The 16,863-nt window shown below is 41.4% G+C and overlaps 1 protein-coding gene across 3 annotated transcripts in view; it reads right to left on the bottom strand.

Annotated features, from left to right (window-relative positions):
• Nucleotides 1-16,863, bottom strand: part of LOC118230668 (WW domain-containing transcription regulator protein 1-like) — a 39,806-nt gene that overhangs the window by 5,927 nt on the left and 17,016 nt on the right. For all 3 annotated transcript variants that reach the window (XM_035423883.1, XM_035423882.1, XM_035423884.1), the window contains exons 2-3: nucleotides 10,455-10,591; nucleotides 2,988-3,289 (exon numbers count right to left, since the gene is read on the bottom strand). In XM_035423883.1, the coding sequence (XP_035279774.1) occupies nucleotides 2,988-3,289; nucleotides 10,455-10,591 (439 nt within the window). The remainder of the gene's footprint in view (nucleotides 1-2,987; nucleotides 3,290-10,454; nucleotides 10,592-16,863) is intronic.

Here is a 16,863-nt window from a genome sequence, read left to right as displayed (position 1 = left end):
CATGGCTTAAACCAGCCGTTACAAAATCTATGATCTGGATTTTATCAACATTTGTTCATAAATTTAACAAATGATTAAATACAAGTATTAATTTCACACTTTCACACACAACAGTTTAGCAAATTAATTTTGGGGATTTATAGCTCACCAAACTGTCCGTGAAAAATGGACAAAATATTTTTGTGTAGTCAGGTGCCAAAGTTAGAGAGCTGGTTGAATCTATGCATATGGATCTACTAGCACAGTGAAGAAAAATACATGAGTGTATTACCAAAATGTTTCAATCATTGCACAGAATGTGATCGTCTGAGCCCAGTTGCCTTTGGCTATTTTTCATAGCAATTCATATCACCATTCATTGCTGTTCTCTTTTTAGATGGAGACAACCAGGTTACAGTGCCCTTATACAAAAATGCTCTTCTTGATGAACAAGAGACTCAGATCCCCTTTGGGATCTGTACTCCACCATTATTGCAGATGACTATTTATTAAATGCATTGCGAACAAATTGATTATGATAATCTGCTCTTTTTTCCAGGAATCTGCCCATATAGTCCTATGGCAAACACAGTAAGCATTTAAGTTAAAATGTGTTTGAAAGATGGGTTCAAAAATTGCTAATAATACATTCATCATTAATTGCTCTGTTCAGTATGAATGAAGCTTGGTTACAGCCTAAGTAAAAATTCAGTTGGGGTTTGTCTTTCATTTTAACTCCAACAGGGGAAAACATATACAGTATAATGATGTACTTTAATTAAAAACCAGACTGTTATTTTGTATTTTGAATGACCATTATATAATATACATGTTCAGTGTACTTGTCTTTGAACAATGTGAGCAAACACTGATGGTGCATTCACCACAATGATCACAGAATAAAGTTTAGGGCAGCATGATGTTTACACTCATTGATTTCTGCTGCAGGGAACCTGGTTCAGGTATGTGTTCTTTGTCTTTTCAGGAAAAAAAAGTGTCTGGGAAGAGTTGCTTTGTCTGTTATGTGGGAATCCCCCTGGCCCAAGGGAAGGACAGTTGCATGCATAGTGGGGATATCAGATGTCACACTGCTATTGTGCTGCGAGTTTGCACTTCTTTGTGAGGTTGTGTAAATCAAAACTACTTTTAAATACTATGCTGTATGCAGTGTGACTTTCTTCTAGCGTATGAGGACAGTCTTGGGACTCCTATCATGGGGAACATTTTAATAGTTCATTTTAATAGTTGTAGAGAATTATTTTTGGTTGAAAGAAAACTTCCATGTTCTTCAATAATATTGGAGGGATTTTTACGAGTGGACAATGGAATTATGTACCACTGAAGCCAAGTATCAAATTTCAGAGGCCATTTAAAATGTTGGCATTCACATCTGGTAATGAAGCTTATTTAAGACTCGTACAAGGGGTTTCTATTCAATCAAGCTTCGAAAACAATTGTCCTTAACTTGAACTAATTCAGGAATTATATCTTGTCTTTCACATTTAATTTAAAGACCACAGAAGACTTTTTTTTTAACATAATAGTTACATTAGGAACAAGAAGTACAAAACATTTTCAGTCGTATTGAACAGAGGCCAGAGTACAGTTGCTACAGTACCGCTGCTCAGTTTGGGGTTTTGTGGAAGCAATTGCTTTACAGCTAAAAGTGCTGCATGTGTCTATACCACCATAGTGTATCACCAGGACGTATTTTGCTCATTCTGTTCCTGTGCCTTAAATGACGAACCTTTGCTAAAAAGTGGATGGTGTAAAGTCTGTGGTGTGAAGTTGAGGGTGGATGCACAGGACACACAGGTCAGTGGTTGCCCACTCTCTCCTCCTCCCTCTTTCTATTGTGTTTTGTTAAAGCTCTGGAGATGGACTGCTGCTTAGTGTATTGTCACGGGGGAATGGAGACAACTAAATAGCTATTTCAGCAAAACAATGTTCCTGGGGCACAGTTGAACCAACCAAATTCCATACTAAAATGGGGGGCCTGGGGAAAAGGCAAAGCTTTTTGTTGGAGGGAGCAAAGCCATGATACTTTCAATATATTAAACTACATTTATTAAAAGAAAATACATTTATATTTCATTTATGAAAAAATTTAATTTCTTTCAACATTACTGGAAGTATGTGTGACATACAATGGTCACACATTTAGCTTCCATTTACCATAAATTTTCGTTTTTATACCATGATACTTGTGAATTTTGTACACTTTCAGCTTTCAGCAGTCAACATTCAATTACCAAACTACTGCTAACACACAGCAGTGGTGTGCAGGCACGTATTACTAAATTTTGCGACAATAGACTGCAGCAGGCTTGCAGCACAGTTGACGAATAGGCTAGTTTTTTGTTGTGTAGATTTGTTCAGAGATGCAGAGTTGCCACATATGCATTCATTCACTTCAAAAAAGCCTCCTTTGGTAAATTGTGTTACCAATATAGCCTGGCAACTGGAGGCAAATGACACGACATACGTTTGTCATTTAGGTTGCATATATTATATATATTAGCCAAAACATAGTTTTTTGTAGCAGTGAAAAATTTTCAATTTTCATAGGACTAAATTGGAAATTAGACACTTGTCACCAAAATAAAGCCCTTACTGTTCATTAAATGTAAGGTCTGTGCACGTCCTCATATTCAAAAAGCATATTCCTATTCAAAAATATATTCCTTCACAGTATACTTCATGAGTAATACATATTTTAAAATGTATATATATATATATATATATATATATATATATATATATATTCCCTTCTGGTGCGGGATCACAAAACAAACCTTGTTGGTAACATAATTCTATTTGACATCTCTGTCTATTTCCCCTATGTGTGAGGCCCTCCCATTTCCCCCTCCCTGGGACAGCCGATTGGTCTACCTCCACTCCAATACAGATGTCATTTCAAGCGTCCAGCAGCCAGAAGGGAAAGCACCTGGCACACGTCACGGTACCCGTGACCTGCGTCGGGCAGCTCTTTGTGCGGGCGGGCCTACCTGTCTCATCAGCTCCTCCTGCCTCATGCGGATGCGCTCCCGCTCCAGCTGGATCCGCTGCAGCCGCATCTTCTGCTGGTGCTGCTGCTGGCTGGTCAGGGGGTTGGGAAGGCTCAGGAGCCCCACCTGGGCGGCCTGCTGCTGGAGGCTCTGCTGGGAAACCGGGGGGTTGGAGGCCATAGCCTGGGCCTGGGTCGGCTGCTGCTGCTGATGCTGCTGGTGGTGTTGACGCTGGTGGTGTTGCTGATGCTGGTGGTGTTGTTGCTGGTGCTGTGGATGGTGCTGGTGATGGTGGGGCATCACTGAGGAAGACCGATAAAAGAATGATTGTGTTAATTGCATGGGTTTTTATTCTGTGTTTAGACCCTGAAGAGACCAATGTGAGAGGAAGGATATTCATGGTACAGTAGGCCCAACTGGTTTTTGAAACACTTCCGGTGCCTGTCACATCTCATGAGAGACTGAAAGCCTCTCCTTAATTGTTTTAGTGCTCTTCATACAATTTTTATCTTGTAGTGTGATAATTGAATAAATGAATGTTCATTTCATCTGAGTTATATTAACTGTATACCCCTTTAGCAGTGGTCAAATAGACATAAACTACATCAAGCCAAGACATCCAGAGGTCAAACCTAACATGAGCTACAAAATTAAATAAAAAAATACATGACAGAATAAGCTGTTTTTCAGGAAGTGACTGGTCTCACCTATAGTAACCTCTCACCAAACAGAGAGAGACATAGACATTTTAGTGTGGGTGTGCTTGAGTATGCGTGTGTGTTCCAGTGTATTGTCTGTCTATATTCTTCTCTCTGTTTGTGTGTCATTTGGGAAAGGATTAAAACACAGAACTAGATAGGGAGGGAGCTAACAGACTGACAACATAAGTGCTTCCTTTTGTTGTTCTGTGTGGTTAAAAAGTGTGCATAGAAAGCGCATAATCTTCCTGTGTAAGCCAATCGTGTGGCCCTGCTTACCACTGCAGCCTATGAGAGCAGGCATTTTAAGGAGAAAAACCTGAACCTGGTGTAACTTGGATTCATCAAACTGTACTTGACCCTTCTTACCCTTTTAATCAAGACAATGGATGAGAAACCAGTCATGACCAGTCAGAAAATGGAGGAGAATTGGCAAGACAAAAATAATTCAGTTGCATATGCATTTAAAAGGCATCATTTTCCCAGGACAAACATTTGTGATAAATAGCAAACGTTTGGTTGGCCCCAAATGGGTTTAACGTGAACATGTGGACATATTTAAATGTTTTTACCCCAGAGCCAGCCTTCATCATGACTCAGCCACTTTTGACTAGAAACAGGGTTGTTTTTCGGTTGCCCTTGGACTATATGAGGAAAAACAGAGTGGATGCGCTGGGACGGAGTTTGGGAAAGCACTGCGGCACGGCCCCAGTCAGCCCTCCCTGCGGGAGGCGCTAGCTCCCGTCGGGGAGCGAGGAGGCGTGTCCTGGCACTGCCAGGCGCAGGCAGCGCGCGGACCGGGGCCCCGCCGGAGAAGGGGCGGCGTGCAGGTGGAGCGGCCCCTCGCAGACAGATGGCCCCGGCTCGCAGAGTTATCGTTATTATTATTTCGGCATGGGGCTGGGGGAGGGGTCGAGCAGCCCAGCTGTGGAAGGCCTCCGCGCCGGTTCCTCCTGCAGCCCCGGAGCTCAATCCATCTCGGCTCCTCGGCCCGCAGGGGGTGTCACATGGGGCTCGGTGATGAAAAACACATGTTCGGAGAGCAAGCACGCGCGTTGTCAATACATCCCTCTCTCTCGGCTTAGTCACGACACGGCGACGTTATAGACGGAGGGAGAAGCTGGGGGGTGGGGGGTGGGGAGGGGCTGTGTGAGAGTTGGGGGGATTGGTGTTGAAGGGGAAGATTAGTGAGGGTGAAGGGGGGGGGGTGAAAAGGTGAGAGCAGGAGGTGGGAGAAACGAGAGGTCAGAGCTTAGCAGCTCCAGTAACAGAACGTCGATTTTCACCCTCGCATACTCTCCCGTTTGCTCAAACAGTGTCAGCTATTTGGTAGGCCAAGAAAAACAAGGGTAAGACAGATAGAGTGAAAGCATTCAAATTTGGACAGTAACCCGCTCCTAACCCGGCAAGCGGTGTACACACAATCAGCCAGGAGCAGCCCACAGGCTAGCTCTGTACGTGCTCTCCAGGGAGGGGTCTGGTAGACAGCACTCCTCGCCTTCTCACGCACAGCTCTGTCTCGCAGGACTGGAGGCCTGCTCCACAAAAACAGCAGGGCGCGATGTGGCGGAGGCTCGCTAACACGCACCTCGCAGAGAGAACGTGCGAATCCCCCGCCGTTCCATTCCTCGCCTGTGTTTCCGAGATCCTGGTTAAGCTAGGTTGAAATGTTTTTTTTTCCTTTTAGATTGTTTCAGAGATGAAGTGCAAGCACGTTTTCTGGAGTACAAATAGCCTTTCTTTATTGTGGTGCATTCAAAGTTAAGTGGCGAAAAACAGAAACAATGAAGAGTAAATTAGGGCAAATTTAAAAGTTGTTTTGCTGTAGATAGCCTTGGGATATATCCTTCAAATGCAGTATTTTCACATAATATTCCAATTTAAGAGTCTTGGTCTCCCTTCTTGGCAAAGCGCAAAAATGTAAACTAAACATCTTATAAGATATTGTTGTTTTTAAGAGAATGTAGCATACCGCACAGAGAAAATATACAGTAGGGATGGAGATACATTTCATTTACATTGCATTTATTTGGCAGACGCTTTTATCCAAATACGACATACAAATGTGCATACCAAAGGTCACTGCAACAACTACAAAACACAGGTCCGATAAGGTACAATACCCATTAATAAAGCTGGATGGGAAACAGGTTCCTAATACTGCACCCCTCCTCACCTTCCATCCTATGACTAGATGGATCCTCCAAGGCTACACAGACTGAGCATTGATATCCCTCAACCACACAGTGCCAGGGGGCTGATGGGAGTAGTATGCATACCACACCCTCACACCAAAAGGTGGCAAAAGGCCACAAATTCGAAATATTGATGAAGATGAAATGGGTACACCATCTCAAGCTTCATGATAAGCATTTGATTGGTTCTCTGGAAGAACAAAAAAATTTCATGCAAGTCTTTGCTCCCACAACAATGGCTCTCATCTTCTCAGAGGGTCTGACAGAGCAACACATGGCTGTACACAGGGCCAAGTACTGTTCGGTACAGTTTTATTAGGAGAGCTAATGGTTTCTGGAACACAAATCCAGATAATTCTGTTCTTGCAAAGAGTGGGACAAAGTATGCAGAGATGGCTTTAACTACACAGTAGATAGTAGATAGTCAGCAGAATAACCACTTTTATCAGATTGGTCAATGCTCAAGAATAGTATGCCTTTGAAATGTTCCCTTCAAATCTAACTGGTTGATAAAATTCCTTCCTAACTGGCTCTTTTTACAATCCATTGTATGTTTTTCAGAGCTATACAAAATACCATATGTGAGTACTGTCTGTGGGATAAGTTGTTCTGTACTGTAAGCTGTAGTGAACCTGTCAAACCAATGATAATATTCAAAATATGTCAGCATTTGAAGGCTAAGAATTGAATATCTGGTTATGTCGTAATGTCAACATCTGGTTTCTCAATTGCCCATACTAGATTCAAATTTACATGCAGTGTTTTCATTGGCTACTCACTATTTCCAAGAGTAAAAAAGACAATGATAATCTGACACCATCGTCATGATCACCGTCACGATGACACCTTGATAACAACGGAGGTGCAGAGCTGTTGCTATCGGTGTTCAAGAGCGCTCAAGAATCAGCTCCAATCACATGCGCAATTCCGCAGACGTGAACATCAGCTATTGGCCGCGTGAACGGCACAATGAGAAGCAGGGACTCAACAAGAGAGGGCGTTCAGCGAGCCTGCTGCGTGCGTAGGAGGGCCTGCGCGTTTGGCAGGACACGGCACAATGTCCTGGACAGTGCGTCCCCCAAACATCATGAAACTTTCTGTGGCCTTGGCGAACACTGAGGAGCTTTATGCGGCCTGCCTTCGCACAAACGGCGGTCACACAGCCCTGAGACAGCGCCCTGGAGTGGTCGCCAACCCCAGTGTCACAATGCACTGCTTGAGAGTTATATATCATATTATAATTATTCACTTAGCGGACCCTTGTTCAGGGTGACTCACAAGGCTGGAATTGCACATATTGTGCATTCTGTTGTTCACGTACACAGTAGAGTCCTTACTGGAACAAACTGAGACAAAATGCCTCTAGGAGAGTTGGTCCCAAATTTCCTGACCCCGTGACCCATGAGTGAACCTGTTTTCAGTGAATACACATATATGGTTTAAGATATGTATTTGTTAAATAAATATATGTACATGCAGTACAACCTCCAAGATATAAAAGCTGTTTTTTACTGTGGTGTTATTTATTTATTGTCTTGTCTGTATGTAGTGTACTGACCTGAGCAAAATAAATTTCCCTTGTGGACAATAAAGAACATCTATCTATCTATCTATCTATCTATCTATCTATCTATCTATCTATCTATCTAGCTAGCTATCTATCTATCTATCTATCTATCTATTCAGAACAGACATTTTCCTTTACTTTGAGTTACTTCCAGTAACTCAAAGTAAAAAAATTCACCAATTAAAAGAATTCAAATAATTCCACTGGAATTTTCATTTACATTATTGTTATCTTATTTTTGTTAAATGCATTGTAATATTGTATCCATGAACAATTAAAATTCACCAAAAAGCCATAACTGGGATCTCATTAGAACAATTTCTTCATATCTGCTTTAAGAACAGGCATTTCATTTTTTGTGACCTGCTATCTTTTCTTTTGCTTGTGAACAGTTTGATTTTATTATGGACATTGTTTGCATCAAAAAGCATATTAGTAGCACCCAATCTCAATTAAAAAAATTATTTCCATTTTAAATTGGCAAATACAGCTGCAGGACGACCAACCTGTGCAGAAAAATGACCAGTTAATTCAACTCTAACTCTGGCCATAGTGGACTAATATAAACTCTATACGAGCTGATTTACCACTGATCATAGCTCAAAATGTCAGTCTAGTCTGAAAAATGGTGCTACCAGCACAGATTGAGCTACCTTGGCTATAGTATACAAGAGTCCAACGTTACTGCATCTTTACATCTGACACAAAAACATGTAAATGATGCCCAGATGTCTAGTTTTTGAGGGACCAGATTATAATCACGGACCGGGGGGTTGGTGGGGTGGCTGTCGGGGGGCATTCATTTGTGATTGTGGACCGGGTGGGGAGGATTATACACATGCACTTTCTCATTTTAGTCCCATTATGTGTGGGCCTGGTCATAACTACTGGATGGCCATACGATCTCTTGTGCATTATCATTGATCTCGCCATAGAACTTTCTAGTTTTGGCAAAATAGCAATAAAATGCTGCTAGTTATCATAGCAATACCCCATGCTGCCATTGGCCAAAAGAGACTGGGCTCAGCCTGGTATTACTTGGAATGCATTATCAACAGTATAGGCCTTCTACCATTTAAATTGAGTGTCTGTCTTTAAAAGACAGAGGAACAGTGGAAAACAAACCTGTGAGCATACTGTTTGAACAAGTTCAGCAGGGGTGGAGCACAAATAATTATTTCAGCATGAGCGGCTCCATTCACATCTACTCTGTTCCAGTAAAAGGCGGGTTAAGGACGGCCCGCCTCCTGGAGTTCCCAGAAGCCCCTGCGGTGAATCTGGCCAGGCCGCTGTAAGCGCTCTGTACCAGGCCACCCTCGTCCAATCAAAACCCTATAAACCCAGCCAAGCCCAGCTGGCGCAACTCTCTCCTACTCACATTTGGTCAATAAGAACAGCATCACCCCTTCTCTTCTCTTGGAAAGCCCTTTCCCCTTCTCAAATTAGCACAAAGGAAAAAAATACTTGGAAAGAATATGATAGTTCATAATACTTCTGGCGATAAAATGATGATGTAATGGCTTCAAATTCATTTCACATTTCAATTAATTTAATTAAGCTTGAATTGAATGGTAAAGCAGTGAAACAGCACTAGTCAAGATTTGGCCTTATAAGGCTGGCAGTAATTTTCACCCCTTAGCTGAAGATAAAAATGCTTCTTATCTTGTGAGGGAGGTTACAGTTAATGTCTAGCATGTTGACAAAGATTTATGAATTACCTTAAGATTTATGAATTACCAAGGCAGAGGTCATACTTCCCTTTGGGGAGTACTGCGGAACAAAAAAGTTTAACAGAGTATATTCAGGATGAATGTTAAGTAAGGATAACAATGTTAATCTTCTTTTAAGGACTGTTTAATTATCCCCATGGGGAAATGAGCTGTTCACCACCAAATAATGCAAACCAAAATATTTTAATGCACCTGCAACCAGAAACAGCGATAAACAAGCCAAGCACAAGTGAATGGAAAGTGCTATTGACACTCCCCTCTTCAGTGAACAATAGTTTCCATGCCACACTACACAAGAGGCATGGTCACATGCGGGAGTCCTTTGTGCCACTGAGTAAGAGCTGTGAAGTTGAACAAACTCTCATTACTGCGATTCTGACTCATACACTCTGTGGGCAGTTTACTAAGACAGGCCCTCAGCCTACTCCAGTTTTCACAATAGGAATATAGTTTCATGGTTTACATTCATGGTCTATATTGCACTACATTGACTTGCATTGCAAAACCTTGGTTTTTGGTCATGGTCCAGCTCAAACTTTGGCTCAAGATGCATGAACAAGTCAAATGAAATGCATGAATCTTGAGGAATGAATGGGTTCAACTAGACTGACCAAAGTTTACAATATGAAGACATTTATCAAGAAACCCAGCAGTAAGCAAATCTGAACATGAATCCAAGAATGTTAGTCTATTTTCCTACAATTTGATATCTTCATAATGCTGTGCTCCAGAGATGTAAACAGTGAGCTGGATTTAGCATGCTACAAATGAGTGACCCAAACACACTACCCTTAGCACAAACAGACTGGTATATTTACTAGTGTCTGACAAATCAATCATAAACCTAGGTGACAATCACTCCATTAAAAACTCATTTTCTTTACAAAAATTTTTTCTTGCGAATGAAATGAGTTTTTTTAAAGGACAGATTTTTTTTTAAAAGATAGGGGGGGACCCTTCTGTATTTTTTTTCACTATCTGAGCAAAATGAAAAAAATACAGCAGGGTGGACTAGCTGGAAAAGGTTCAAAGAAGGGCAACCAAATTGATTCCTTATATGAAAAATAAAATTTATGAGGAAAAACTGAAGATTCTTAATCTCTTCAAGCTCAGTAAAAGGAAACTTGGGGGTGATCTGATTGAGGCTTTTTTTTTTTAAAAAGCACTCCTGAAAAAACTAATTTCACTCACTAGAATAAAGTGGAAATTTGTGTTGCACACGCAACAAGAATGTCACTCATGTTTATTCAACAACTGTAGGCCCACCCTGTACTCACCCAGATTGGGCTGAGCCATGGCAATGGAGCACTGCTGCCCTAGGGTGGAGGGTGCAGGACTGTGGAGGCCCATCTGGTTCATGCCAGTAGTCATGGTCTTGCGAGGGTCCTGCCACGTGGTGATCTTCTCTAGGTGGCTGGTGGGTGAGCAGAAAACAATCAGTCACAGGCAGAAGCTGCATGAGGTCCTCGTCAGCCGTACGGCTCAGGCTTGGTGGCAAGCTATGGTTGTGCTACAGCGTCAATCCAGCTGAGTCTGGACTCGCAGAATGTGTACTCAACTATTACATCATCAACATAAATAAAATTTACTCATATTCTCTACATAATATTATGATTTTAGTCACTGCTGGAATGAAGCTGAATGTAATAAAATGTGTTGAAAAAATTGAGCTTCCAAAATACCAAAAAGCAAAGAATGAAGCGTGTTCGTGGATTGACTGAAACTGACCCACAGGGAGCAGAGCTCAAATATTAATGTGCCTCTTTCTTTAAGGAAATTTAATTTTAATAATCACATCAAGGTGTCCCCGTCCTCCATCCACACTATCTCCCCCCCCACCTCCATGCAAGACCAACAGCTGATACTGTCACCCTCTGCTGAGTGTATAGGAAGTTCCAGCCATCCTGTGTTTCTTGAGACGGCTGACATTTTTACTGAGTCTAGCAAATATCGTGTACAGTTTTAACAGCGAGAATGGACGCTGTGGGAGGGTCTGTCATTCTGAAGTTTTGTTTATGACAAACGTGTCATAATCCAATGTACTTGTATGGTCTTGTATTCCACTAGTAAACCTTTCTATTTGTCTTTCTTTAACAGAATGACAGCTTTATATTACATGACCAGGAACAGAATAACTTAATATGGTCATGGCCAGTGGGGGGTGCGGGTGGGGGGTTTTTACAGGAAGTTATATAAGGGGTTGTGTCTGGCAATAACTCCCTGCTCTGTGAAATGGGAGTATCATTTCCCTCTGATTGTGACTTTAGGCCTTTCACTAAAGTTACACTCTGTTCCAGATTTCTATCTTACCCTCAGTAGATGCACTTCAACGTTGTCCACAAAAACTATTGCCTTAAATTCACCATTCAAAGCCTGCACTAACTCCACGGCAACTATATCCCCTTGCTGTGTGTTAAAGGATTTATAAGGATACATGCACAGATACATATACATAATCTCTCTGTCTCTCTCTCACCCTCTCTCACTATCTCTCTCTCTCTCTCTCTCATGCCTACACGAGACACATGGACACACTTTTTAACAGTTCAATCACATTTTCTGCTGTTCAAAGCTCAGACTACATACATAAAGAGCAGAACCTTCTCTGTTGGAGACACATTTTGTTAGCAATCCTATAAGATATAAGACCAAATAGTCTGACATAAGTGTGATTAAGCATAATCTATTTCATTGGAAGACATGTTCACAGTGTGGTAACTAAATTTTTCCACCATAGACTTCCAACTAATACAGGTGACATATTTACTCTTTTCTAGTATACTTCAACCAAATTGATAATATTCTAGTTTACAGCCTTGTTTCTTTACTTTTGCATAAATAATAAGTCAGACATATATGGTGAAAACATGTAAATGTATCATGTGATAATATGTCCTTTCTTCAATCATCACATAATAGCATTGTATTACAAATTTAAATTAGCAGCACTTTCATTTAGTACTATGTTCTATTATTCCAAATTTTCATGAGATAATTGAGATAAATTGAGATAATAGAACTTCCATTCCATTGAGCCAGCAACTGTAATTAAATGCTAAGAAAGAGTGAACCGGACTGTGTGTGCCTGTCTGTAGACCTACACAATGAGACTTAGCACGGCCCATTCACAGTAAACCGGGCAGATTAGCTGCTTCCTTTTACATTCTGCACTGCCTCCTCGATGCCAACAATATTGTTTACTCCCTGCTTTTTCGCTAATGATACATGTGAGAGTTCCATTGTGTTTGATATCAGAAATTTCCTGGAACTAGTACTGTTTCCTGCAACAGCTTTTCTACATTCAAAACAAGTTTTTTTTTATTTTTATAAATAAATGTTCAAGATAATGCCTATCCATTAAAGTTACTGTCTACCCATTACTATCCAAATTTAGAAATGGCAGATTTGTAACCTGCCTTCACAATGGCAACAAGAAACTTAAGTGCTTCACTGAAAGCTCTGATTAAATACCTAGGAGTCATAACAGAGAAATCTCAACAGGATTTTGGAACCAATGGCACTTGCAGCCTCACAACTCTTATTGTCCTACCAGAGGAAAACTCCCTGAGAATAGTTGGGTGGAAAAACATCACCGTGACAACTGATTTACAGTGTGGAGACTGACACAGCGCCATGGAGTGACCTTACAAGATTTACAAGACATGTGCGGGTGACTTTGGGGTGACCTGTACGGGAGTGAGAGCTGCATCTCTGTGGGCCTTTAGGCCCTCAGGCTCGGAAAAGACAGGTGCCCAGCAGCTGGGGACAAAGGCCCCACTCAGCCCTAACTTGAGGCCCAGGTCTTTCCCTAAGGGCCTGTCCTACAATGCATTTCTGTGAACTGAGACTGAAAAACAATATAGGGAATACTTGAGTTACAAAAGGGTTGTGTTCTTTAAAAAGTATTCCTTGCAGTATATTGACAACTGGCAAAACAAAAAACGATTCACATAATAATAAAAGGTGCTTAATTGTGGAATGTTATACCACATGTAATTATTTGGAAAATGTATTGAGAGGTGTTGCTGGGTGGCTTATTCAGTTAATGCTCTGGATGGGTCCCACGGCCTTGTATGAGATCTGGAACATGCCAGCTAGGGCTGGATTCAGATGATAGCATCTCATCATGTACCAATGACCCACCCTCACTGGCCAAGTCACCATCTGCAAGTTTAGTTTACTGTGTGTGTATGTGTGTGTGTGTAGTAACATAACTTATAGTAATGAAGGGATCCCTCCTACGTTGATCTACTACACATTTGTAACACAAGTACGTCATTTGAGTGGTCATAAATAATGGAATACCAGTACATAGGACTTATGGAAAGGGAAGATTAATGCTTGCATGTCAACTGAACTCCAAGAAAGAGAGGAACAACACGGGCAGTCAGGAAGGTGTTTCTATTAGGTCTACCTCTAAGTCTTCAGGAAACAAAAACGTAAGAAGTGAGTAAAGTTATACACTGAGTGACAGTGTTAAGGAAAAGCTTCTCATCGTTTACGGAGGAAATTCAGGAACAATGCATGGGTACTGAAACTGGAAATAAACAGGGTCAACAGTGCCCTTTCTCTTAGGGCCAATCATATTCCACACTGATGTGCACTGCGCCTCTGTGGAGGGCTTCCTGTCAGAGTCCTGCTGTGAAAAACAACCTGGGAGCCTCTGCAGAGCTCTGGTATGCTCACTCCTTCTGTTACTCAAGCACACACACATGTATTTACAGGCTCACAGACAGGGTTGGTTCTAGGCATAGGTGGCATAGGCAGTCGCCTGGGGGGGGGGGGGGGGGGGGGGCACTAGATGGGTCCACATTTGCTCCAGTACACACACCCCCACCCCCCTGCCCCTGGTCCGTAATCTTGCCTGGGGTGGCGGAAAGGCTAGTGCCTTGCTGGCTTAAAGATACACACGCGCACAGACACACATGCATACCCATGCACATACACGCATTTACAGGCTCATAGATACACACACACATACACACAGTCACACACTCACACACAGAAACAATACTCACAGGCATACTACATGCACATTTTAACAGAAGCAAAGGTCTGTGGACATAAAATGATATATGTGGTTCTAGGAACTGTAATATTTCAGTTTCTTCTGTTGTCGTTCTGATGAACTTGTGCCAATGCGTGCAGAGCTTGTGATAATAAAGTGCTTCGGAGCTGGGTAAAATGAAGCCACAGGCATCACAGAGCTGGTCCTTCTGTGCCCCATAAACTCTGTTTGTTCTTTACAAGATAGCACAGACAAACACACTCTCGTCAGCGACAGTATATATGGCATATATAGAGAGCGATAATATAATGCAACTTCAACACACACACAATAAGCACACATCATACTTGATTCCTTTCATAAGTCCTCCTGAGCCTTTGTTGGTCAGACTACAGATATTCAGCATTTTAGTCTCTCTTCACAAGCCACCTGGGTCTTCTTGCTCCTTTCTGAACCTTTTTCCAGTACTTCCATATTGGTCATTTGAAGTACTCAGCAAATTCAGCCAGTGCATAGGAATCTCACTGGCTTCACAAACATAATGTACTACACTGTTATTACAGAGAACTGAACTGTGAGTTTTGATAAGTTTGGATTACATTACAAAAGCTAGCCCTAGCTCATTTTTCAATAAAACTAATATTCTTGTTCTATACACTGCTTTGAGAGAAATGAAAATCAAAGTTTCACAGCAATTCTGTAAACAGGCAACTCCCCAGAAATAACATTTTTTAAAGACATCTGAGCTTTTTGTGTAACACCAGAAAGGTTTTTTAGTGTTTCTGACTCGTGTCATTTGTCCCTGTTTTAAAAATTGCACAGTATGTCCTAGGAACCCTTGCAGTATTACAGAACATTCTGATTGTTCGTGTGTGTTCAGTCGATGTTGCTTACAACAGAGCAAGAAGACAAAGAATCTGGCTGTACTTAAGAAATTTGTTAAAACAGGGATCATTAGCTCACTGGATAATTTTAAATTCTTGCTTGAGAAAGAAAACCTCAAACCAATATTTTTATTACTTCTTGTTAAGATATGCCACAGACAATGAAGAGTATCTTTAAGGGTATGTGGTCAGAGCATTATGAACATTGAATTTTGACCAAGCAGCCAGCCCACAGAACTGGAGAGGAAGCAACAGATGTCATGGATTTTGACATGCCAGAATTGTTGCAAACTTGCCAGATGGAGATTTTGGAATCAGCTGCATTTGATTCAATAGAGGGGAGTGTCCAGCAGGAAATGCAACAAGCCGCTAATTATAGTCCAATCCATGACTGATCCTGGAAACCATGAGACGGACCTGGAGATGGAGCAGAGAACAGCAACACTGGACTCTGTGGATAAGCTGAAGAATAGCTGTGAAATCCACTCGGATTACATCACCCAATACACACTGGCTGAGATGGCAGTGCATTACTCTAGGGGTGCCAGGGAAAGACTGTATGGTTAGGAGAGGCAACAAGAGTCATCTGTACAAGGAATTATAAATTATATTGGACCACATAAGCCAAAAAGAGAAGAAGGGCATGGCCACTGACACCATATTACAATTGGATTATGTATTAACTTGTACACAAAAATGTCATAATGCCCCAAATGTAGTTATTCAATAATTTATAACTTGCTGATGAATCTTAGTCAAACTTTTTTTAAATGTTGCACATTGATGGGACAGGCAAAATTTCAGCCCATGACCTCAGCCTTTCAATGAGAACAATTACCCCTAAAAATTGCATTTAGCATAAGAAATATTGGTGACTTCATACTGTACGATTAACATGCCAGTTGGCAGTAGACTAAATCAGCTAAATGCTGACAGATGCCTGAAAAGCTAATATCAGTCAACAACTCATCTATGGTAATGGATTGGCAGTGATCTAGCATGAATGGCATTGCAGCTGGAATATAGATAAATGTATTGCAGAGCATAAATGATCATAACCAAGTAACTGCAAATAGTGCTTCATCAGTCTACCAGTTGCCTATAAATTGGAACATGCGAAACAGAAACTAACAAATCTAACTACTGTTCCTTTGTTTTCCTTTGCAACATCTGATCAAACAGCAAGCATTAGCTAACCTGGCTCTCTTTAGTTTAGCTAGTTATCAATAGTATATTCAGAGAAGCAGGAACAGTAGTTCACTAATGTTAGCCACATGTTATTTTGTTTTTCACCGGTGCTCTTCAACTCCGTGTTGGACACAATCAAGATGCTTTGATTTCAGACTACTTTATCATTAGTGAAGTCTTGTGGATAAATGAGACCAAGATTCACTTGTATCAGAGTGATGGCAAGTGCAAAGTGTGGAGGCCAATAGGAACTGCCCAAGATCCAAAGCAGCCCCCTCATCTGTGAATCATGGTGGCAGGGGTACTGCCTCATTTGTCTTCATTGATGATGTAACAGCTGACAGCAGCAAAATGAATTCTGAAGTGTACAGAAGCATCTTATCCACTCAAGTTCAATCAAATGCCTAAATTCATTGTAGAGGTCCACCTTGGCTTACAAGGCTCGTTGTGATTTCTGCACTCCCCAGTGCTCTCTTTCTAATAAATGATGTTACAGGCAGTTGATTTAGGTTAACCTAAGGTTTAGCCCATGTCTCTTTTTCCTTAATTCTCAGCCTCATAAGGGCTTCCTTGACTTTCATTGGCACAGTAACAGACTCCCAAGGC

Source organism: Anguilla anguilla, chromosome 6 (genome assembly GCF_013347855.1).
Source record: "Anguilla anguilla isolate fAngAng1 chromosome 6, fAngAng1.pri, whole genome shotgun sequence".
NCBI lineage: Eukaryota > Metazoa > Chordata > Actinopteri > Anguilliformes > Anguillidae > Anguilla > Anguilla anguilla.
This window is presented reverse-complemented; position numbering and strand designations above follow the sequence as displayed.